We start from the raw sequence: 23,717 nt of genomic DNA, 5'->3' as shown, positions 1-23,717 counted from the left end.
ATCTTTTGGAGTAAGAGTTTTGGAACTAGACAGACGTAGTGGCAAAACAGTGAAATGCCACTGAACTGTACGCTTTTTTTTTTTAAGATGAATTTTAGCACAGGGGGGTGGGGCAGGGGGAGAGAGAATCCCAAGCAGACCCCCACCAAGCTTGGAGCCCCACTTGGGGCTCGAGCCCATGACCCTGAGATCATGACCTGAGCTGAAATCAAAAGTCAGACGCTCAACCGACTGAGCCACCCAGGCACCCCTGAACTTTATGTCTTTAAATGGTGGGTTTTATATGTGAGCAATTTCACACCAAAAAAAATCCGATTTATATCTTGAAAAATCAGAACTTGTGGCACCAGAGCCCAAATTCAATGGAAAGACTGGCTTGGGGTTTCCCCAGGCCCGATGCTCAGGTTTCAGCAGGGGCAGGGGTGGGGGAAGGGGGCTGGAGGACTGGAGGGTAGGGCTGCGTTCAGGGGTGTGATGCGCACGCGCCCTTCCTTGAGCCCCACTTGGGGAGCCCCACTTGGGCAGCCCCGATGCCCATGCCATCTGCCCACAGCATAGCAATGTCTCCCCTAAGCAGGCAGCTAGTGGTTTCTGCCTTTTGAGATGGAGCCCCTTTGCCCACTGGGCATTTATTGTACGCCTGCCCCGTGCCAACCTCAGCTCGGGAGAGCTGAGAACTGGCATTGTAGTGGGGAAAACAGAAAAACCAAGAAAACCCGCCAAGGCTGCCCCCTCCAAACCCCCACCTCGTCTCTGTCCTGCCTCCTGCTGTGGTTCCCTCCCCCTCCCGGATGTCACCTCCAAGAGCCCTCCTCTGCCCTTCCGAACCTCCAGCCCCAGGAGTGGTCACTCGGCACTCGCTCTAGACTGGTCTTCTTTGCATCTTTGTTCACTGCTATGTCTCCAACACCTAGGACAGCGTGCAGGAGGCGCTTAATGAACAGGTGTTCATTGAATGAAGGAAGTAATGAATTGTTTCCCTTTTTTGCAAGGAAAATTTTGCATTTCAATGAATCAGTTTTGATTATTCAGGGCATCATCTCTATACAACACACCCTTCTGGGTTATCTGATTCATAGCATTGTCTTTCAACTCTCAGCTCTGTAAATTGTAAGCAACTGATAACGATATAAAGCCACTTATCTGTAGACATGCAAATTCCATCCCGGCCAGCAGAGGTTTCGATGACAACCTCCTCCCCTATGGAAAAAAACAATTTGCCCCTATCTGCACGTTTATTTGCACAAATAGTCTGATAATGTAAAAGTGCCTGTTTTCCAGATTCTCTTTCAAGCCGCGTGTAACATCTGCCTGGTTCCCACGTGAGTTCAATAAAAACGTTAACACGTGTCCACCTTTAAGTATCTACGGGAATCATGATTTCTCTCTTCTGGAAATCATTTGTTAACCTTTTTCTGGAATCTCAGAAGAGCGAGGACTGGGACAGGGTGCCTGGAACCCAGGGCAACCCCACTGGGGCCGGCGGCGCCCAGGCGGGCCAGGGACTCCTGTAAACTGGCTCCTTTGTCCCTCTGACACCAGCCCTTTGGAGGAGGACCCCAGGGGCGAGGAAAGGCATTCAGGCGCAACAGGTATGAGGTCTGGAATGTCAACCCACTTGTTCCCCCTTGGCCCCATCCCCTCTGCCTCCCCAAAGAGCCTCACAGCCCGCATGACTTTTCCCTCTGCTTGTTCCTTCCACCTGCCCATAAAAGCCCACCAATGGTGCCGAAGCCAAGAGCCCCAGACTTTGGAAAATAACTACACCTTGAGTTCAGTGCCAGTTTCTGCCACTTCCTGGCTGTGTGATCTTCAGCAAGTCCTGTCCCCTCTCTGAGCCTCTGTTTGCCCATCTATTAAATGGGGATCCTAACACCCTTCTCTCAGTGTGGAGAATTCTGGAGCCTGAGGGCTGTAAGGGCTGCTTTTGTTCAAAGAGTGGAGCCCAAGACTAGCCACTCAGCCTGTCCTGTCTTGCCTGTCACACTGGCCCTCTCTGCAGGGCCAGGGCAGCCACTAAATATGGCTTTTGAGACACAATTATTCTTTCCCAAGCCTTTCCTCTCCTGCTTCCACCATCCCCCTCCACCTGAATGCCCAATTCTCCTGGCAGGGTCCTGCCGCTCAGCCCATGAACCTGTGTTCCAAAAGGGAAAAAAAACAAGTGACAGGAGTAAATCTTGCCAGTTGGGCAGGCCAGAGGGGCTGCATCAGAACCAGGAAGCGAAACTGCCTGGGCTGGTTTCCCGCCTGAGTCAGCAAGGGCAGGGGTTGTGCGGGGGGCGGGGCAACTGGCAGAAGACAGGGACCCTGGAAATTGGGGTGGGGTGGCCACAGAGCTGGGGGGCCCCTGTTCCCCTCCAACTGAGCCTCCAGGGCCACCCTATTTCCCATGGGTCTCAAGGACATGTGGGTTTGGGATCAGGAGCTGTGGATGCCTAGACAGTGAGCTCACAGAGGCCTGGCGGGGTAAGTGCGGCTTCCATCTCCCTGCAGCCCAAGCTCACTGGCTGCATGGAGAAGGCAGGACATGTGGATGGCTGCTCCCAACCTCTCCTAGGAGGAGAGCTGGCCGAGAGAGACTTCCAGGGGCCTTTCTGACCTCATAGATTCTCCGGAGATCACTGTATGGCCTTGGGCAACTTTCTGACCTTCTCCAGGCCTCATTCCCCTCATTCGTAAAATCGGAAAATGGAATAGAATGTTGGTGCTTCCCAAACACTGTGCATTTGATTCCCAGCCAATGCGACAGAACCAGCCCACCCACAGGGCTTGAATGCTGGCCCTATCCTTTCCCTGCTGGGGGCCTCGAGCATGTCACCTGACCTTTCTATGCCTGTTTTTCACCCAGGAGATGGGGATGATGACAGTGTTAGTATCTATTGTTAGACAATAAACATCCTCACTCTGTGATAGCCCAGTCTCGGTTCCTCCTAGAGCAGTCAACCGACTAGAGCAGCCTTGAGTGACCTCAACATCTCGGGACACCCACTGAAGCATCCGCAGGGACCGGGACCCGGGCTTAGGGGATACAGCCACGCACCAGATGCTGAAGAGGACTGCTGGTAAGGGCGCCCCCGCGGTCCTGTTTGCAAGGGGAGCAGCTGACACATGGGCTTTGCTGAAGTCCTCCCTGCCTCTCCCCACGCCCCAGTGACTCCTTCCCCATCGGTCCATCTTTGCGTCCAATCCTTTGCAAGAAAGGCACGTGGCATAAGTCTAGGGCTTCCCAGTCTGGGTGACTTCAGGCAAGCACTTTGCTCTCCAAGCCTCAGTTTCCTCATCTGAGAAATGGAGCCTGTGATCCCCACTTTGCAGCACTGGTGGAAGGCTTCAGCGTTGATAATGCGTGGGAGCAGTGACTACACCATTGCCATTTTCCGCGTTCTTTCTGTTGTTGTCACTGTGGCAGGCTGTGTCTCAAGACCGCCGTTGTCCAACAGAAGTTACAATGCAAGTCACGTGTATAACTTTAAACATCCTGATACCACAGAAAATACAAAACATAAACGGAAACAGGTGGCATTAATTAGAATAATGTGTTTTATTCACCCAAACTTACCTAAAATATTATCATTTCGACATGTAATCAATATAAAAATTTTTTTTCAATGTCAAAAATTCTTAATGAGATATTTTACCTTTTTTTATTCCCCAGCTAAGTCCTTGAAAATTACATTTACAGCATAACCCAATTCCGCCCAGCCCCATTTCAAGGACACAAAGGCCACTTGTGGTCAGTGGTGACCGTACTGGACAGCACAGGTTGGAGGGAGTTTCCTGAATGGTGAGCTGGGGACCCGCCAGAAAGTGCAGCTGGAAATTCCTGGAAGGAAAAAGCCCGAGTTTCCAGACGCGGTGGGGAGACTGGGGGCAGCAATCAGGCCACGTTAGGACCAACTTGGGCTGTTCCTGCTTTGTAGACGTTTCAGCGGAGTGGGAGCAGAGTATGAGTTGGTTCAGTCACTAAGTTACATATTGAGTGACCGCTGTATGCCGGGTGCTCTTCGTGTGCGGGCGCTCTGGCAATGCTCCGATTACACATACTACAGCCACTGGGGGTCTCCGTGGAGAGGGAAGAGACCGCAATTAAGCAACTGCTGAACTACATAAAGAAATGTAGTGATCCTGGAGAAAAGTATGGCTGAGAGGAAATGTAGAGTTTTCTAAGGACAGGGGGAGAGGAAGGACGGCGGGGGCGGGGGGGGGGGGGGGGGGGCGGGGCCGGCGATCAAGACCACGGGCGGCTTCCGGGCAAGGGAGGCTGGCCTGGACAAAATGGGTCAGAAAAACAATCGGAGGTGATCGGATGTGACAAGTATTAGTTGAATCTTATGAAATTGCCATCATAGTAGGTCGAAAATCAGCAATTTCATATGACTCAACGTAATATTCAGGGCACAGAATGGATTGAGGGTTCTCAGCTTGGGGCATGGGTTGGGCCCTGTTGCTACAGAACAGGTCTGTAGCCCCCAAGAGCTCTACCGAGGGGCCTGTGATCCCCGCCACGCCCCCAAACATCAGAACTTGACTCCGCGCACAGAGAGGCTGAGAGTTTCTCGCCTCACACAGCCCAGAGGGAGGAGGGGCTGAGCTGCTGCCTTGGAATCCCGCCGCTCAGTCTCGCTCCCCGGCCGAGCCCTGTTGATTGTCCCCTTGCGGAGCCCGGAAGCGACCCTCAGTAAACAAAGCCGTGTGTGGGCGCAGCCCCAGCTGCCCGGGGCGCGCTGTCCAGCCGGAGGGGGGCGGGAGAGGAATGTTGTGAATGAACTCAGAGCCCTCCCCGAAACTCCGCATAAGGCCTGCGCCGCGGGGGTCCTCCCACTGTTATTGGTCGCCGGCGCCCCATGATTGACAGCACGGCCCGATAAGCGCTCTGATTGGGCTTCCGCGCAAGGACAGGCAGCATATCCAGCGAGTGAACGACGAGAATTTGGGACGAGTCTGGCGGTGTAGCCAATAGCGGAGGACATTCTCGGAGGCCGAGGGGGGTCCAATGGGGACGGGCGGTGGGGGCGGGACGACGGCGGAGGATAAAGCGGCGACTGAGGCAGCTTCATTGTTGTGAAGAGTCTTAAAGGGGCCGCATCACCCGGCCGGCCCGGCGCCGGGCGGGGGTGGGTGCGGCTGGGGTCCCGGGGCGGCCGAGCGCGGAAGACGAACTGGAAAGCGGGTAGGGGGCGCGGGAGCAGGTGACGCAAAGCGGGCATCGGACTGACCCCCCAACAGGCCCCGCCCCGGCCCCGGCCCGGCCGATGGACCCCCCAGTGGCCAAGCGGAGCCGGGGCTGCCCCGCGGGACCAGAGGAGCGCGATGCCGGGGCCGGGGCCGTGCGCGGCCGGGGCCGGCCCGAGGCGCTGCTGGACCTCAGTGCCAAGCGAGTAGCCGAGACCTGGGCCTTCGAGCAGGTGACGAGGGGTGGAGGGGAGGGACGCACTCCCAACCCCTTCTCCGACTTGCCTTTTCCTCCCCTGCCCAACCCCCAGCCTCCGGACCTGCCCGCGTACGAGACATCCCCAGAGATCCTCTCCAGGATCCTTAAGTCCGCCCCGAAACACCCTCTCATCCTCCCATTTCACTCCTTCAAGCCCTGTGACCCACCCCCATTCCTCCTGCCATCCCTGCCCTCCATCCCACAAGACACAGGGATGCCCTCAGCGCCCTAGATCCTAGCTCAGGACACTTCCTTCTTCTCCTGCCCCGGGGTCCTCGCACAACCCTGGCTACCCTCTTTTCCCACCTCATCCTCAGCTCCCAATTAAGGCACCCCATTCAATCCTCACTCCTCTTTCCAACTCCTACAAGCCACCCCCACTTGGGGGACACCCCCATCTTATCCCCTAGAGACTCCAGATCTCTGCCCCACACCCCCAGTAAAGAACTCCCCCATTTCTACAGACTCCAGCCTCAAGATACTCCTTTCTGTCCCCAATCCATGCCTCCAGAATCCACCTGTCCCCTGGGGAAACCCCCCTCCTCCTCCAGAACCTTCCCTGGAGTCCTGCTCCCCTCCCTCAGTACTTTCGGGACCACCTCCCACCTGGGGCTGCCCAACCCCTCCAGTGTTAGGGTACCCTCCTACATTCCTCCTATTTTCCCAATGCTCACCCTCCCTCTGTCCCCCAGCCATTCTAGTCCTTCCGCAGGTCGGCAGCAAGGGCAAGGCTTGGGTCATAGTACAGGTACCCCTGGAATCCTACCTCTGTAGTTTCTGGGGGTTCTGCCACAATGCCTCAGCCTGGGGTGGCTGGAGTCCCCTTTTCCAGCCTCAGAGTGTGCCCCTGGGGAGTGGAGATGTGGCCTGGCTCTGACCAAGCCTGCTGCAGTCCCCATAGGCTCTGTCCTCTCTCTGGCTTTGGGGGGTGTTCTTTGCTCCCTGGCCTCTCCAGAGTTAGGAAGCCTGCTGGGACCGATGAGTCTGGGCCAAGTGTGGATGGGGCAGGCTCTGATTCACGGCCTGGAAAATCCCTCCTTAGTCATCTGCCAACTGTCCCTGAGGCCTGAGCCAGGCACTGGTCCTCCCACTTCCCCCAGAAACCCAGCCCTGGGAGCTCTGGGAGGTCGCTGCCCCTTTATTGTGCGTGAGACACCCAGCATAATCCTGAAACCATCTCTCATGGTTCCCATGTACCCGCCCTGATCAGGCCTGGTGCTAGGAAAGCTCTTGGCCCTCAGAAGCTCCTGGAATCCTCTGCAGCCCTTTGGAGTTGTTGTTCTCCCTCCCACTTTGAGGAAACTGGAGCACAGAGAGGTTGAGAAACTTGCCCAAGGTCACTCAGCCAGTGAGTAGCAAGCCCAGATTGGAACATTGGTTCAACCGGCTTGGTTCACTGCCCAAATCCCACAGGGGTGGTGAGGACATCCCTCCCTTCCTGCAGGCCCTTGGAGGCTGAGAACGGAGGCTGTCTTGGGAGTCCGAGCTTGCCAGCTGAGACTGAGCAAGTGAATTCAACCCATCTCTGAGCCTCAGACTATCCACGCTGCAAAATGCGGTGATAACTAGTATCACTGAGATGTTACTATGAAAATTATGGAAAATCACATACACAAAGCTTTTAACATAGTGTAGACTTAGAATATGGAGGCCTGATCACTATTCTTATCACTTTTGTCTCCCTTTCTCCTGCCCTTTCAAAGCCTGGGAGGTGAGACTGTGTTACGTCAGGACCTCAGACCTGACATCCAGGAGGGAAGTAGCAGAAAGTTCTAGAACACTGAGTACAGGCCAGGTGTTATTGCAAGCGCGATACTCAGGAGACAGGTGCTGTTAACATCCCCACCTCACACTTGAAAAAACAAGCTCAGAGAGGCAAAGTGACTTGCCCAGAGTCATACTGCTTGTAAGTGGCAAAGCCAGGATTCAAGCCGGGTTTCTAAGCCACCGCCCTTCCCACAGGTGGAAGAGCGGTTCTCCCGGGTGCCAGAGCCCGTCCAGAAGCGCATTGTGTTCTGGTCATTCCCACGCAGCGAACGGGAGATCTGTATGTATTCGTCCCTGGGCTACCAGCCCCCGGAGGGCGAGCATGATGCCCGGGTGCCCTTCACCCGCGGGCTGCACCTGCTGCAGAGCGGGGCCGTAGACCGAGTGCTGCAAGTGGGTGAGTGCTTGCCCCCATCTCTGCCAGGGAGGCCAGGAGGTCCAGTGCAGGTGTGGAGGAGAAGGGAGTAGAGGGGGGCCTGGGCCAAGGCGAGGGGAGGTTCCAGACCTCTGGCTTCAATGCCCAGAGAGGGTTTTACAAGATATTGTGAGCTTAGGATCAGAGATCTGCCTAGACCCCAGGCCGCAGGCTTAGACGGAGCTCGGGAGAAGGATGGTGATCCAGAAAGCAGGGGAGGGGAGGTCCCAGAATTTAGGTGGCAAGAGCCAGCTAAGGGTGGAGGACTGAGGCTATTTCTAGATCCTAGGTGGAGGGCCACTATGGGGGTTGGGTACGGGATTCTGAGCTAAAGGCAAGGGTGGTCCTAGAGTCCTCAGACAGCTTGACTGGTGGGCGGGAGTAGAGGTGGTGACGCTGGGAGGAGGGCTGAGGAGCAATTGGTAAACCAGAGTGAGAGGAGGTTTCAAACCTCAGGCGGAGGGACCCAGTGATGCTGTGGGGCCGAGGTTTCAAGCCTGAGGTAAGAAGTAGTCTTAGACCTCAGGCAGAGGGACTCAGGTGGAAGTTGGGATCAGATGTTTAGGAATGGTGTCACATCTAAGGCAAAGAGGCTTAGGTGGGAGCCTTGAGTAGAAGTTTAAGACTAGCTATGAGGGGTGGTCTTAGACCTCAGGCAGTGGGGTCCAGGTGAGGGAGGGTAGGGGGCAGAGGTTTGGAACTAGAGGTGAAAGAGGATTCTAGACCCCAGGGAGTGGGGCTCAGAAGGGGACAAGTAGAGGTTGAGCCAGAAAGCGAGTAAGCCCAGGAACAGTACACCTCCTAGCTGGAGGCAGGGGCTTGGCTAAGATGACCCTCCCTGAACCCTGTCAGCGTGGGGGCCCCCTTGCCTGGACATGGCCCAGCCCACCACAGGCTTGGCTATCTTCAGCCGGTATGAGGAAGCTGCCTTCTCTCTGCATGACGCAGTCAGGGCCAGATGGGGCCTGAGCTGCCCAACCAGTTGGATAAGCCTGGCATCTGGGCTCCCCAGGGGCCAGGGAGGGGTGATGGAGTGGCCTGGCCCCTCGCCTGCCACATCAGCCCCTCACCCCCAAGTGTCACAGGCCTTGGGCATCTTCCCAGGAAGTTACGGGACTCCTGGAGCCCAGGCCGTATTCACGGTAACCCAAGGGCTGAGAAAACCACCTTCAGCATCATCACTATGATATTCTTCAGAATTAGAACAGGAGCAAGCATTTGACTGTATGCCTACAGGGTTCTAAGCACTTACCAAATATTAGCTCATTAAATCCTCTTACAGACGCATGAGGAAGATGTCACTATCCGTTCCCATTGGACAGAGAGATTAAGTGGCTTGTGCGCTAGGTTACTCCATGGGATTTGCACTTGGGTCTTGCCGTGCACCATGGACGAGCACCCCCGTCCTGGGGTGACACAGCGGTGGCTGGCTTGCCTTTGGTCTTAGGGTTCCATCTGAGCGGAAACATCCGGGAGCTGGGGGGCCCCGGAGAGCCCGAGCGCCTTTACCACGTCTCGATCAGCTTTGACCGCTGCAAGATCACGTCTGTGAGCTGTGGTTGCGACAACCGTGACCTCTTCTACTGCGCCCACGTGGTGGCCCTGTCGCTGTACCGCATTCGGCATGCCCGCCAGGTGGAGCTGCGGCTGCCCATCTCCGAGACGCTGTCCCAGATGAACAGAGACCAGCTGCAGAAGTTCGTGCAGTACCTCATCAGCGCCCACCACACCGAGGTGCTGCCCACCGCCCAGCGCCTGGCTGACGAGATCCTCCTGCTGGGCTCCGAGATCAACCTGGTGCACGGTAAGGGCCCCCCAGGGACCTGATGGTGGCGGCATCCTCAGGTCCCCTTGATCCTTGAATGGGGCTGGGGAGAGCGCCCTTGCCTAAAGTTGAGGTCACACACCTACTAAGTGGCAGATCCTGGATCTAACCTGGCCCCGGGCACGGGGAGCTTCAGCCCCAGGGTGTGGGTGCCCCAAGAGCACAGGAGCCGGCCTGAGTGTGGGTGGGTAGAGGGCATGAAGGGTATGTGTGGCCCATGGGGGTGTCGGGTGGGGGATGGGTGGGGGATAGACCGGGAGCTCTTGGGAGGGTTGGGAGCTACAAGAGGCTGGGGGAAGGTGGGGGCGATGGATGAGCGGTGGATAACTGAGGATGGCGATGGGTGGATGATGGGGTGTTGGGGTGACCTGCGGGTGTGGAAAAGCAGATGCGCTGAGCCCATGGATGGTCAAGTAGGACGGCAGGTGAACGCGGAGCTGGCGGGAGCTGGCGGGCTCCGGTGGGAGGGGCTTTGATCGGGATCAACGTGGCCTGGCGGGGGTGGACAGAGGGGGCCGGAGGGAGATTGGAAACCCCAGCCTCACTGTCCCTCCCTCCCCGCAGGTGCCCCGGACCCCACGGCCGGCGCAGGCATCGAGGACGCCAACTGCTGGCACCTGGACGAGGAGCAGATCCAGGAGCAGGTGAAGCAGCTGCTGTCCAACGGCGGCTACTACGGCGCCAGCCGGCAGCTGCGCTCCATGTTCAGCAAGGTGCTGCGCGGGCACGGCGGGCACGGCGGGCACGCGGCGGCCCGGGACTCAAGGCCCTGGCGCCCCGCCCCCGCCTCACCACGCCGTCCCTGCCCCCATCCCGGCACAGGTGCGGGAGATGCTGCGGATGCGGGACTCCAACGGGGCGCGCATGCTGATCCTCATGACCGAGCAGTTCCTGCAGGACCCGCGCCTGGCCCTGTGGCGGCAGCAGGGCGCGGGCATGACCGACAAGTGCCGGCAGCTGTGGGACGAGCTGGGTAAGGCCTGGCCCGAGGCGCGTGGCGCGCAGCGGGGCGTCGGCGCCCGGCGGGCTCTGGCTGCCAGGTCGTGCTCACCCCGACATTAGCCTCTGGCCCCCGAATCCCTTCCGCGTTCGCTAGCACCTCCGATGCCCGAGGCACTGGGGGGGGGGGGGGGGCTGGGCAGGAAACAAGGGATTGACCCCCTGCGCTCCGGAGCTGCGGAGCTGACACCTGGCGGCGGAGACGGACGAAAAATACTACAGACGCCATTAGTCCTTTTCTGCAAGGGCCGGTAGTCAGTCCCTTTGACTCTGTGGGCCGTGGTCTCTGTCACAGCTTCTCTGGCGGCATTCCAACACAATCGTATTTAGAGACACTATTTATGGGAAGTTCATGTCATTTTCACAAGTCACAAAATATTCCTCTGATGTATTTTTCCCCAACCATTTAGAAATGGAAAAGTAAATCTTAGCTTGCAGGCCATTCAAAACCAGGTGGCGGGTTCAGTTTTATGCACCGGCCGACCCCTGTAATACAGGGTGGTAAGTGCTATAGGGGAAAAAAACAGCAAGAGGAGTCTGACAGCCTGGGGTCGAATCCTGCCTTCCCACTTCCCCAGCTGTGTGACCTTGAGCAACTGCTTTTGCCTCTCTGTGCTGTAACATGAAGAGACTATCGGTTGCAACCTCGGAGACCCAAGATGAGGGGTAAACAGAGGCCAGTGCCCAGCACACAGTAGGCACTCCACACGTGTGTGCGGCTACTGTTGGCGTGAATGTCGAGCCTCCCTCATGCCCACATTCACTGGCCGCCCTCCGTCCCCAGGGGCCCTGTGGGTGTGTGTTGTCCTGAGCCCCCACTGCAAACCAGAGGAGCGGGTGAGCTGGCTCCAGCTGCTTGGCAAGTGGGACAAGCTGGACGTGTGCCCGCTGGAAGAGGGCAACTACTCTTTCGACGGGCCCAGCCTGCAGCCCACCGTGGCCCTCAGCCCAGGTAGGAGAGGGGCCCCCGGCCCTTGCCTGTCCTCCCCGCCAGGAGGGAGTGAGTGCCCAGGCCAGGGCGGCGGGCAGCTCGAGGTGCATGAAGGGAAAGGCTTAAGACGCCGGTAGTTCTGGGCTGGTCTCCCCACTCAGCCTCCTCCTGGCCATGGAGGTGGGGATGGGGTGGGGGGCACTGGGAGAAAAGGAAAAAGATATTTAGAAGAGAGAGGCAGAGATGGAGGGAGAGAGAGGAGAAAGAGGAATGGGGTATGGGGAGAGATGGAGGGAGAAAGAGAGGGATGAAGTCTGAGGAGGGGGCAGGATGGACAGACATATGGACAGTTATTCACTTTCCGTTGTCCTTTGACACGAAGGGCTGTAATAGCTCCCCCAGTGCGCGTGCACACACATGCACACACACATGCACACGCAGCACGCGCTCACGCATCTTTGGAAAGGCTATTTAAAGGATCTGGGCAGATGACACACCACCATCGCTGTGCCCAGGGCCTAGTCCCAAGCTGGCGCTCAGTCAGGGGAGTTGGCCTCAGCCCAAGCACTAGGGCCCCCTAACCAGGCCATGTGGGCGCCCCTCCCGCAGGCCCGGAGGAGGAGGAGGAAGAAGAGGAGGCGGCGGCCGCAGGTTCCCGCCACACCGTCTTCTGCCGTGCCCTCCAGGCCGGGTCGCTGCACTGGAGTGATGCCCACCTGCAGAGGATCCTGGCCAGCGACTCCTACGGCCCCAGCCTCACAGGCACCATGGGCAGTGAAAAGCCAACCTTTGACCCCCAGGGCCGCCCACTGTGGCTGGGCGAGCCCTTCCCCACCGCCTGCGCCCGCGTGGACACCCTGCGTGCCCATGGATACCCCCGCCAGGCCCTGCGGCTGGCAGGGGCCATCATCAACACACTCCGGCTACAGCGGCGGCATCAGCTCGAGAGCTACAAGCAGCAGAAAAAAGGTGGGTGCCACGACCGCCCTGCTCCCCTGGGCCGTAGGCACAGATGCCAATTCGGGGTCCCATCAGGAAAGCCAGGCCACCCGAAGGAGTCTTGAGCCAAAAAGAATTTAATACGGGGGGTTGAGGGCTCACAAAAGTACCGAAAGGGCTGTAGAATTGAAAATCAGAGAAGCCACTGCTCAGGTTCAAGAACTTGAACTTCAGAAGCACAGGGATTGCAGCAAACTGCTGACAGTGAGCTCAGCAGCCTGCAGCCCTGGCTGGGGGGCCTCTCCCACGAGAATACTCGGAACCTGCTGGCAAACCCTCCTGTCTGTGCCCTGCAGACAGCCACACACCTGCTCACCGAGGCTGCAGGAGAATCAGGGCCTCCTGTCCCAGCCTCCGTACTTCACACAAAGGAGCCTGGGACTTGTAGTTTCCAAGCTTCCAGCCCCTGTGGTATGGGGCGGGTGCCAGTCACAAGTCTTTCAGGAACAGGGACGCAGTGTGGCCAGATCTTCCAATTTTCTAAAACAGGCCAGAAATCTGCATTATGCAATGTACAATTTACTGATTTTTAAACATGGGAAACAAATTCAAATTTGTGTTAGAGGAAAAAAAAAAGCCACACCGTATGGGTCAAAAAAAGAACATGTTTGTGGATAAGCTATGGGGAGGCAGGAGGGAGGCCACCAGTTTCATTGTCTGGGTGATGGGTCAGTTATCAGGAAATTGAACCCCGGGTGTCATGGAACCCTGGGGGACCTGGGACCCCAGCAGTCCTGCCCCGGCCTAGAGGCACAGGGAAAGCCCCCCAGAACAGGTGAGAGCTATGCTGAGATCTTACAGATGTACAGGAGTTTCCCAGGAGGAGAGGAAGGAGGAACAGTGTTCCAGGTAGAAGGAACAGCAGGGGCAGGAGCCCAGAGGCAGGAGAGGGCACGGCTCATGGGAGGAGATTGGAGAATGGGGCTTTCAGATGGGGCAGGTGGCCACATGGGGCCCTGAAAGTCAGTTGGGCTCGAGAGGTGGGAGGGAGGAGAAAGACAGTGGGTGGATGTTTTCCAAAGTGCCCAGTTTCACCCCTGTGTCCCTGCCAGGCCAGGGTCTGGCTGTGGGACAGGAGACCAAGGCTGTGGAGGTGAGGGCTGCTACAGAGCTCCTGGGCAGAGAGGATGACTGCCTGGTGGGCAGGTGGTGGGCGGGCACCGGGAGGCTGGGCTGGGGTTCAAGGAGAGAAGCCCCCCCTACCTAGACTTGTGGGGGACAGGCGTTGAGCCCCTTATACTGCCTGCAGAGCTGCTGCAGAAAGGTAACACCTGCATCACCAACACGGAAGGATGGGTGGGCCACCCCCTGGACCCCATTGGCTGCCTCTGCAGGGCGCTCCTGGAAGCCTGCCGCCTGGAGGAGGAGACCCTCACCCTTTACCCAGGTACCTACATTGGGGCCCCTGGGAGGAAATGGGACATTTCCCCTTCCCCCTCCCCAGCCCAGTACCCCAAGAAAGTGGGGCCACACTCTTATCCTTGGTGACGTCTCTACACTTGGCCCCACCCCCTGGCCAGTGCCAGGAGCCAACAGACTGCACTTCTGAAAGCGAGGCCATCGCAGACCCACCTCTCTTGTAGAAGGTGTCTGGTCAGTGCTGGGAGCTGCTGGGTTCCCCCTAAGCCCAACCCCCCAGTCCCCGTGTTTGAGTTGAAGAGGCCCCGGGGTCCCCAGAGGGGGCGCCCCTCCCCCCCAGCAGCCCTGGAACCCATTTCCCACAGACTCGGGGCCCGAGAAGCGGAAGGCGGCCTACCAGCACGTGCCGGTGCCCGGGAGCCCCGGGGAGTCCTACTTGGCGCTGGCCCTTGAGGTGGCACTGCTGGGCCTGGGGCAGCAGCGGGCCCTGCCCGAGGGACTGTACGCGCAGGACAAGGTGGTGCGCAGCGAGGAGCAGCTGCTCGCCCTGCTGGAGGAGGTGGAGCTGGACGAGCGGCTGGTGCAGGTGCTGCGCAAGCAGGCGGGGCTGCTGCTGGAAGGTGAGGCCCCGCCCCCAGCCGGGGGGGGGGGTTGGGGGGGTCCTGCCCCTGTCCTCTAGTGGCCTGGTGGCTGCTGGATCAGGAGGCCGCTTCTCCTGGCCCTTACAGTTCACTGCTACCTTAAAGGTGAGATCAGCCCTAGAAAGTGCCTGCTGCCAATAGGGGGGGGGGGGGGGGGGGGGCGGAAGGCCCCGCCCCTTGCCCCCTTTGGCGGCAGGGAGCCTGGTCCTTGTGAGGCCCCACCCCTGGAGCAGGTGTAGCCCCACCTCTACCTTCCGGCGGCAAGGCATGCCCAGGGTCTCTTCGGATTTTCCAGGGCTTTTCTGTCTCAGCCCTGCACTACCTCCCCCGCCCACCTCTCTAGCCCCTAGCCCCAGCCGCTCTACCTGGGGACCAGCCCATCCCCTCTTCAGAGCCTGGGGTGTGAGGAGACCTGGGGGGGGTTGATGAGCCCTCGCGGGGGGAGCTGAGCTCAGGATGCCCCTGTAGGGGGTCCTTTCAGCGGATTCGGAGAAGGACTCTTCCGGGAGAGCGTGCCCATGCACACCTGCGCCCGATACCTGTTCACCGCGCTGCTGCCCCACGACCCCGACCTGGCCTACCGCCTCGCACTGAGAGCCATGAGGTGAGAATGGGCCGCTGGGGACTCGGCCCAGGGGACTGGGCAGGATTGGAGGGTGACAGTCGCCCTCGGAGCCCTATCCTCCCGCCAGAAACTCACAAGCTGGTTGATTCCGTCTCCCCCAGGCTGGCATCCCAGGTTGCCCTGTGTTTTTGATTCTTAAGCAAACATGTATGTTATCATTTTGAATTTGAGAGAGATCCACATGGCACAGAATTCAGAGTTCTTGTCCAAACATTTTTGTCCCCGCTTACCCAAATCTCTCTGGAGACAAGCAGTGTCACCACTTTCTTCTTATCTATCCCACAAGAATCAAGATTTCTGCAAACCCATAATCTGGAAATTGAAGGCTGGTCTTCCTTTTACACCCATGATGCGTCCTGTGTCTGTTCCTTCCTCCTTATTTTCACTGAACTTGGCATCTTAGTTTGGTTGTATCACATAGCATGTGAACTGCTATAAGAATGTATCATAAAAGAACCAATTTAGAGTTGATAGACAACTGACACTATTTCCCCAAAAACATTGCTGTGAATAACCTTATCATTTTTCATGTACCAATTGACCACAGAAGCAGAATTTTTAAAGGCCCCACTGGGTAGTACACCATGCCCAACAAGGTGAATTCTGTCCCCGGTCTCTGATCCCATCATCCAGAGATACCTATTAACAATTTAGGGTGCATCTTTCCAGAATATTTGGAAAGAGTAATCTGTGAAGACCTGTGATTTCTAAGCCAGGAACCAGCACATGACAGCCCCTGGGCCAGATGTGGCCTGCCATGTGTTAAACCCATGAGATCAGATCAAGCTTTTACATTTTTTTTTTAAGATTTTTATTTATTTATTTGAGACAGAGAGAATGAGAGAGAGAGAGCACATGAGAGGGGGGAGGGTCAGAGGCAGAAGCAGACTCCCCACTGAGCAGGGAGCCTGATGCAGGACTCGATCCCGGGACTCCAGGATCATGACCTGAGCCAAAGGCAGTTGCTCAACCAACTGAGCCACCCAGGCGCCCTCAAGCTTTTACATTTTTAAGTGTTTAGAAATAAATCAAAAGAATATTCTGTGGGCACCTGGGTGGCTCAGTTGGTTAAGCGACTGCCTTCGGCTCAGGTCATGATCCTGGAGTCCCGGGATCGATTCCCACATCGGGCTCCCTGCTCAGCAGGGAGTCTGCTTCTCCCTCTGACCCTCCCCATCTCATGCTCTCTGTCTCCCATTCTCTCTCTCAGATAAATAAATGAAACCTTTAAAAAAAAAAAAAAAAAAGAATATTCTGTGACACATGGAAAGTAATATGAAACTCGAGTTTCAGTGTCCAGCAATAAAGTTTTATTGGCACACAGCCACGCTCATTCATTTACGTATTGTCTGGGGCTACTTTTGCATGGCAATGGCAGAATTGAATGGTTGTGACAGAGACCAAATGGCCCCCCCACAGAGCCGAAAATATTGACTGTCCGAACCTGGGCAAAAAAAAAAAAAAAAATGGTGCTGATCCCTAGTCTAAATCCATGACTCACATCACCTCATGTAATCTTTTTTTTTTTTAAGATTTTATTTATTTATTTGAGAAAAAGACAGAGAGAGAGCACGAGCAGGGCAGAGGCAGAGGGAGAAGCAGACTCCCCGCTGAGCAGGGAGCCCAACTCGGGACTCGATCCCAGGACCCCGGGATCATGACCTGAGCCGAAGGCAGATGCATAACCGACTGAGCCACCCAGGCGCCTCTACCTCATGTAATCTTACCAACCTAGAGAAATAAGCATGTTTACCCCCATTTTACACATAAACACGCTTAAGGTGTGTCCAGAGTCACATGTCGAGGAAATTTCGATAATATTTGAAACCAGAATAGTCTTTTTTTTTTTTTAAGATTTTATTTATTTATTTGAGAGAGAGAGAATGAGAAAGAGCATGAGAGGGAGGAGGGTCAGAGGGAGAAGCAGACTCCCCGCCGAGCAGGGAGCCCGATGCGGGACGCGATCCCGGGACTCCAGGATCATGACCTGAGCCGAAGGCAGTCGCTTAACCAACTGAGCCACCCAGGCGCCCTGAAACCAGAATAGTCTTAACTCCTATTGCATGCTGTTGATCACATCTAACAACTTTGAAGAACTTTCTACATATAAAATACATATATATGGGCCGTCTAGCAATATACCCCTAGTGGGTGTGTAAAGCCATTCCAAAAATGTTTGCTGTCCACCCACCCATTGTGTACTGCTGCTGGAGATCCAGCAGTGAACAGAATAGTCACAAGTGCCTGCCCTCATGTAGCTGACACTTTAGTGAAGGAGATAAAATAATAAGTTATTTTAAATGAGTATTAAATTAATAGGTAAGCTATGTTGTGTGTCAGGTGATGACCTATAGCAAAGAAGGCATGGGAGAAGTTGGGAGTAGGAATTTCACATGTGGGGCTGTCAAGGAAGAACCCACTGAAAAATATTTGAGTTAAGACTTGAGGGAGGTGAGGGGCGCCTGATTGGCTCAGTCGTTAAGCGTCTGCCTTCAGCTCAGGTCATGATCCCAGGGTCCTGGGATCGAGTTCGCCGTCGGGCCCCTTGCTTGGCAGGGAGTCTGCTTCTCCCTCTGTCTGCTGCTCCCCCTGCTTGTGTTCCCTCCCCCCCACCCCGACGAATAAAAAAATAAAATCTTTTTTTTTTAAAAAAGAGAGACTTGAGGGAGGTGAGGGAGAAGCTGCAAGGATGTCTGGGGAAGAGTGTTCCTGACAGAGGGAATAGCATATGCAAAGGCCCTGAGGTAGGACTGTGCCTGGTTGTATTTGAGGGACATTGAGGGGAACAGTGGCTGGAGCAGAGTGAGAATGGGAAGGGGGGTGACAGAAGGACTACTGGGGGGCTGCATCAGGACACAATCTCCTCACTTTTTATCAGCCCTTGGTGCATGAATAGAACATTGTTTATTTAATCGACCCCCAGGTGGTGAGCACAAACAGTACTCCAGTGAACATCTGGCACACACATCTTCCGTCTTCCTGCATGCCCGTGGCTTTGCTGGCGCAAGCAGGGAGGCTCCAGTTGAGGCAGGAGGCTCCAACCTCCTCTCAGCATGGGCTTGCTTCTCCTCCCTCCACCCCCACCAGGCTGCCTGTACTGGAGACAGCGTTTCCAGCTGGAGAAGCTCACCCCAACCCGCTGGACTCCATCATGAGCAACCGCTTCCCCCGCTGGTTCATCCTTGGCCACCTGGAGACACGCCAGTGTGAGCTGGCCTCTGCCATGCTGACAGCTGCCAAGGGTGAGGACAGAGGCTGCCCCCTGTCCCGTTCCCCCGCTCCCCTGTCCTCTGTCTTCTCTTTCCTCTGTTCCCTCATCCCTTCCCTCTCCTTTTTATCCTTTCATCAAATTTCTGTCTTCCTTGAGCACTTTCTAGATGGACCAGGCACTGTCCCAGGTGCTGAGGAGTGACCAACACTGTTCCAAGGCCTGTGCCCTGTGGCGTTCCATTCTAGGGGGGGCAGACAGACCCTAAACAGGGCCAAATACTTAGTGACGTCACTTATGAGCAAGCAGGGAACAAGGGCCGTGGAGGAGGAAAAGCAGATGAACACTTAAGCCAAGAGGGCGGAGCTGTTGCCTGCATCTGGTGTCCCTGTCACCTTGAGTCGCCATAACAGCTCTGCTCTGGGGCTGGGAGTCCAAGGTCCGGGTGCTTGGTGGGTTCCCAGGGAGAACTCTCCTCCTGGCTTGCCACCCTCCTGCTGTGTCTTCACTAGGCAGAGAAAGAGAGCGCTCCCGATTTCTTCCTCTTCTCAGGACACTCATGCCATCATGCTGGGGATGAGGGCTTCCCCGTGAATTTGGGGAGGGCTCTGTCCAGGCCGGGAGAGCATTCCAGGCAGAGGGAACAGCCAGTTCAAAGGCCCTGAGGCTGGACCGTGCCTAGAATGTTTGAGGAGCGCAGGAGCGAAGTGACAGAACTGTAGGCTCTGGGCCAGTGATAAGAGCAATCAAAGCTCACAGTTGTATGCTCTTGACCCATGAAAGCCTTTCGAGTACGGGCTCACCGTGGCCCTGGGAGGCAGGTACCCTTGCGCTAGTGTGACCCATTTTACAGATCGAGCAGCTGAGGCACAGAAAGGTCAAGCGACTCGCTCGGCGTCACATAGCTAGTGAATGGCGGGACGGGGATTGAACCCTGGTGTTCTGGGACCAGAATCACTGCCCTTGACAATTAGGGGTCCCTAGGTGGCTTCCTCCTGCTGGGTGGTGGGGAGAGGAGAGGAGAGAGGGAGTGCCAAGAGTGGTCTGGATCTTCCCAGAGCCATTGCCGGCTACCTCTGCCTCCTCACATGTGGGCACCTGGGTGGAGGAACCTGGGTGGACAGGTCAGGCAGCAGCAGGGGCTGGTGCCCAGTGTGCCGACTGTGCCCTCCTCCCTCCCTGCACCCCAGGAGACCCCAAGTGGCTGCATGCGGTACTGGGCTCCATCCAGCAGAACATCCACTCGCCTGCCCTGCTCTTCAAGCTGGCACAGGACGCCTGCAAAACGGCCACCCCAGCCAGTGCGCCTCCCGACACCACGCTGCTGGGCATTGCGCTGGAACTAGGCCTGCAGGTGAGGGTCAGAGGGGGGATGCTGCTTGAGGACAGGCCTCAGCGGGAGTGGCAGCTCTGGGAGTAAGGGTCCCGGGAATGGGGGACTGGGGTCACCAGTGGGGGATGGGCCTGTGAATGAGGGACTCCAGGGCAGAGTCTGAAGGTGAGCATCCCCTCCTGGGGGTGTGGCTGAGGAGGAGGATGCGGGGCACGGGTCCTGTAGCTGAGTGGGTGGGCCACAGGAAGAAGCCTGGCCTAGGGTGCTGGCCTTGGGGTGGGGCCTGGAGCTGGTGTGCCCACTGGGTGGGTTGGGCTGAAGCCCAGGGAGCAGAGCCTCTGGATGAGGAGCTTGCTTGGGGGCAGGGCCTGTGGGGGACCAGTCTAGAAGGAAAGGTTGCTGCTGAGGGGGCGGGTCCTGAAGGCAAGAAGCCACCTCTGCAGATGAGGTCTGTGGTTGAAAGTCCTTGAGGCAGGGCCTGGGAGCTGGGGCCTTCACCAGGGGCCAGGCAAGGGCTGTCCTGCTGGGGCAAGTCAGAGACCAACATGGGTACTGCCTGTAGGTGAGGAGTCAGCTGCAGGGTGTGGGACCCGGAGGGGGCAGGACCTCAAGAGTGTGGCCAAAGTAAAGTAAGAATGGAGAACAGTTTGGGGCAGGCTTGCAGGGTGGGGTGGGACCTTCCAGGTAGAACCTGCCCCCAGGGGGCCTGCAGAAGGCGGAATTAGTCCCGAACAATCTCCTGTGGGGAAGTGGAATCATTGTAGGGGGTCTGGGGGAGGTGAGATGAGGGAGGGATCCTTTAGAGAGGTGAGAGAGGTGACCCACTCCTTAGGAGCTTCCAGTGGCAGAGTCCACCAGACAGGGCCTGAGGGGGAGGCAAACAGGGAGGGTGCTTATTGGGGATAGGACCTGAAGAAGGTAGGGGCCTGAAGGGCAGGTGCTTTGTTGGGGCCCGCAGGGGGAAATCTGCTGACGTGAAGCATGGAACTTTCCACAGAGAAGAGGCAGGTTGGATTGCTGTCTGGGGTAGGCACCACGGAGCCTCAGGATAACACCCACAATAATAGCAGTAACAGTACTGCTGGCATGGACTGAGCACTTTGAAGCAACACATACTGTGCAAGATCTTTTTTTTGGAAGGGAGCGTCTAGGTGGCTCAGTCGTTAAGCGTCTGCCTTCGGCTCAGGTCATGATAGCAGGGTCCCGGGGTCGAGCCCCGCATCGGGCTCCCTGCTCGGCGGGAAGCCTGCTTCTCCCTCTCCCACTCCCCCTGCTTGTGTTCCCTCTCTAGCTGTCTCTCTCTCTCTGTCAAATGAATGAATAAAATCTTTAAAAAAAAAAAAAAGATCTTTTTTTAAAACAACTATTTTTTATTTTATTATTTTTTTAAGATTTTATTTATTTATTTGAGAGAGAGAGCATGAGCAGGAGGGGCAGAGGGAGAAGGAGAGGTCAAAACAGACTCCCCGCTGAGCAGGGAGCCCGACGCGGGGCTCGATCCCACGATCCTGAGACCATGACCTGAGCCGAAGGCAGCCACTCAACCAACTGAGCCACCCTGTGCAAGATCTTTACCTGAAAATTTGCACTGAATTCTTAGAAGAGAGCCCTGAGGTAGAGGTTTTCAATCCCCATTTTACAGAGGAGGAAAATGAAGGCCCAGGAGGTGAGGCCACTTGTCCGGATCACGTGGCTCACCGCCGATTCAACCCTTAAGGCCCGAGTCTCCTGGGCCCCTCAGGATCCCTGATCCCCTCTGTAGGCCAGTGCGAGGTTTTGGGTGATCCCCTTCTCTCTCCCCTCCCGGGCCGCAGGTGATGCGCATGACCCTGAACACCATGACCTGGCGGCGGCGGGAGATGGTGCGGTGGCTGGTCAGCTGTGCCACAGAGATCGGTGAGTCCCCGAGGGAACCCGCCACCCATCTCCCTGCGGAGAGAGAAGCAGAGTCTTTACCCTGGCTCCAGCCCGTGGTCAGGGCTACGCTGGTGGGGAGGCGGGTTGGGGGGACAGAGCTGGACGAAGGCCTGGAAGCTGGCCAGGCTGAAGTGGCTTGGAGAAGGGACAGGAGCCCTGAAGCATAGGTAGACCCCCCCCACGCACTCCCCCCCCCCTTTGGAAGATGAAGTGCGGGTTGTGTCGAGCTGGGGGTGGAAGCAGAGGGGTTGTGTCTTCAGCCCCAGCGGGCGGGGACGGCGGCCTGAGGGCAAACCCGGGCACACCCGAGCGGCCCCCGCCCTCCTTCCCGGCCAGCTTTGCCCTCTTGCCGCCCCCAGGCCCGCAAGCGCTGATGAATATCATGCAGAACTGGTACTCCTTGTTCACGCCGGTGGAGGCTGCCACCATCGTGGCGGTGACGGGCACCACGCACGCCACGCTGTCGCGGCTGCAGCTGGACGCGGCCCAGCGGGAGGAGCTCTGGGCCTGCGCGCGCACCCTGGCCTTGCAGTGCGCCATGAAAGACCCGCAGAACTGCGCCCTGCCGGCGCTCACGCTGTGTGAGAAGAACCGCGCGGCCTTCGAGGCCGCCTACCAGATCGTGCTGGACGCGGCGGCCGGCGGCCTGGGCCACGCCCACCTCTTCCCGGTGGCGCGCTACATGGAGCAGCGCGGCCTGCCGCTGCGGGCCTACAAGCTGGCCGCGCTGGCCCTGGCCCAGCTCAGCATCGCCTTCAACCAGGACAGCCACCCCGCCGTCAACGACGTGCTCTGGGCCTGCTCGCTCAGCCACTCGCTGGGCCGGCACGAGCTCTCCGCCATCGTCCCCCTCATCATCCGCAGCATCCACTGCGCCCCCATGCTCTCTGACATCCTGCGCCGCTGGACCCTCGCGGCACCTGGCCTGGGGCCCCTGGGGGCCCGCCGCGCCGCCAAGCCGCTGGGCGCCGACCGGGCTCCGCTCTGCCAGCTCCTGGACGCCGCGGTGGCCGCCTACATCGCCACCAGCCACTCCCGCCTCACGCACATCAGCCCGCGGCACTATGGCGACTTCATCGAGTTCCTGGGCCAGGCCCGGGAGACCTTCCTGCTGGCGCCTGACGGGCACCTGCAGTTCGCCCAGTTCTTGGAGAACCTCAAACAGACCTACAAGGGCAAGAAGAAGCTCATGCTCTTGGTGCGGGAGCGCTTCGGCTGAGGGGCAGCAGGCCGCGGCGGGGACCCCCTTGGCCCCTGCTCCTGTGGTGCCAGCTCTCCATCAGGGGCCTCAACACTGGGGGCCCATGTGGCATTTCAGTATTAAGTCAGGGAAGGAGCCTGGCCGGAGCTAGGTGGTCTTACCTGCCATCCCCCCCAAACCCTGCTGGAGGGGGCACCCCGGGGGGGGGGGGAGAGGGGATGACGTCCTGCCACATGCGTGCCTAGGAGTGTGCGAGCGAGTGTGCGAGGCGCAAGGATCAGAAGCCATACCACCACCCAGAGGCCTGGAAGGGGGTGTGTGCTTGGGCAGCTGGTATGACCCCGCCTGGGGCACCCCAAAAGCAATAGGCAAGCTCTCCCTCCCCAGACTCGCAGGCCCGGCTTGGACTGGGGGTGGGGGTGGGGGCTGCAAGGCAGGACTTTCCAGAAACTGGCTCTTAAAGTCAATGTAGCAGACCCTCCCCACACCCCACTCTGGGTGACCAGGGGACTTGTGTTAGGGCGTCTAAATCTCCTTTCATACCCTCCCCTCACTGCCTCAGGGGCCCCATTCCGCAGCCCTATACCCGTGCCAGGCTGCCCACCTGGTACCGACGGCTCATCCCCACTGAAGGATTTAAAGAGGCCTCAGGCCTCAGCCACATACCTCACCCCCCCAGTCCGGCCAGGATTCCCATTCCCGAGGATGCCGAGGTCCCAGTGTGGGCTCGAGGGGTCACTACTGTCCCTCCCCCTACCTGCTAGTCACTGGACATACAACTCAGGAACTGAGCCAGGCTCATGCTGTCCTCCAAACCTGGTGTTGGGGGGAGACAAGCCCAGGAGAGCCAGGGACCCCCACCCCAGATCTGGAGAGGAGAGAGGCTGGCACCTTGGCATTTTCTGGCTCTGTCTCTGGCTCTGCCTTTCTCCTCCTCCATGGCCCTGCTCCACCCCTTCATCTTACTCTCCCTTTCCATATTTCCCTCTATTTTGCCTTTCTATTTGTGGCTCTGAATCGCAGCTGCTGTCTCTCTTGGGTCTCCCTTGCCCCACCTTGGCCC

At 57.7% G+C, this 23,717-nt stretch overlaps 1 protein-coding gene across 1 annotated transcript; it reads left to right on the top strand.

Moving 5' to 3' along the window:
- The first annotated feature begins 4,739 nt into the window (after positions 1 to 4,739).
- Positions 4,740 to 22,707, top strand: ZSWIM4 (zinc finger SWIM-type containing 4). Its single transcript, XM_034997024.1, has 14 exons — positions 4,740 to 5,408; positions 7,397 to 7,598; positions 9,064 to 9,420; positions 10,006 to 10,154; positions 10,264 to 10,414; positions 11,225 to 11,392; positions 11,981 to 12,340; positions 13,620 to 13,757; positions 14,095 to 14,349; positions 14,839 to 14,974; positions 18,083 to 18,237; positions 19,394 to 19,557; positions 21,351 to 21,432; positions 21,813 to 22,707. The coding sequence occupies exons 1-14, from the start codon at positions 5,256 to 5,258 to the stop codon at positions 22,670 to 22,672; spliced, it is 3,330 nt and encodes a 1,109-aa protein (XP_034852915.1). The 5' UTR covers positions 4,740 to 5,255; the 3' UTR covers positions 22,673 to 22,707.
- The last annotated feature ends 1,010 nt before the right edge of the window (positions 22,708 to 23,717 follow it).

Source organism: Mirounga leonina, unplaced genomic scaffold (genome assembly GCF_011800145.1).
Source record: "Mirounga leonina isolate KUSES-001 unplaced genomic scaffold, KU_Mleo_1.0 Mir_94, whole genome shotgun sequence".
Lineage (NCBI taxonomy): Eukaryota > Metazoa > Chordata > Mammalia > Carnivora > Phocidae > Mirounga > Mirounga leonina.
This window is presented reverse-complemented; position numbering and strand designations above follow the sequence as displayed.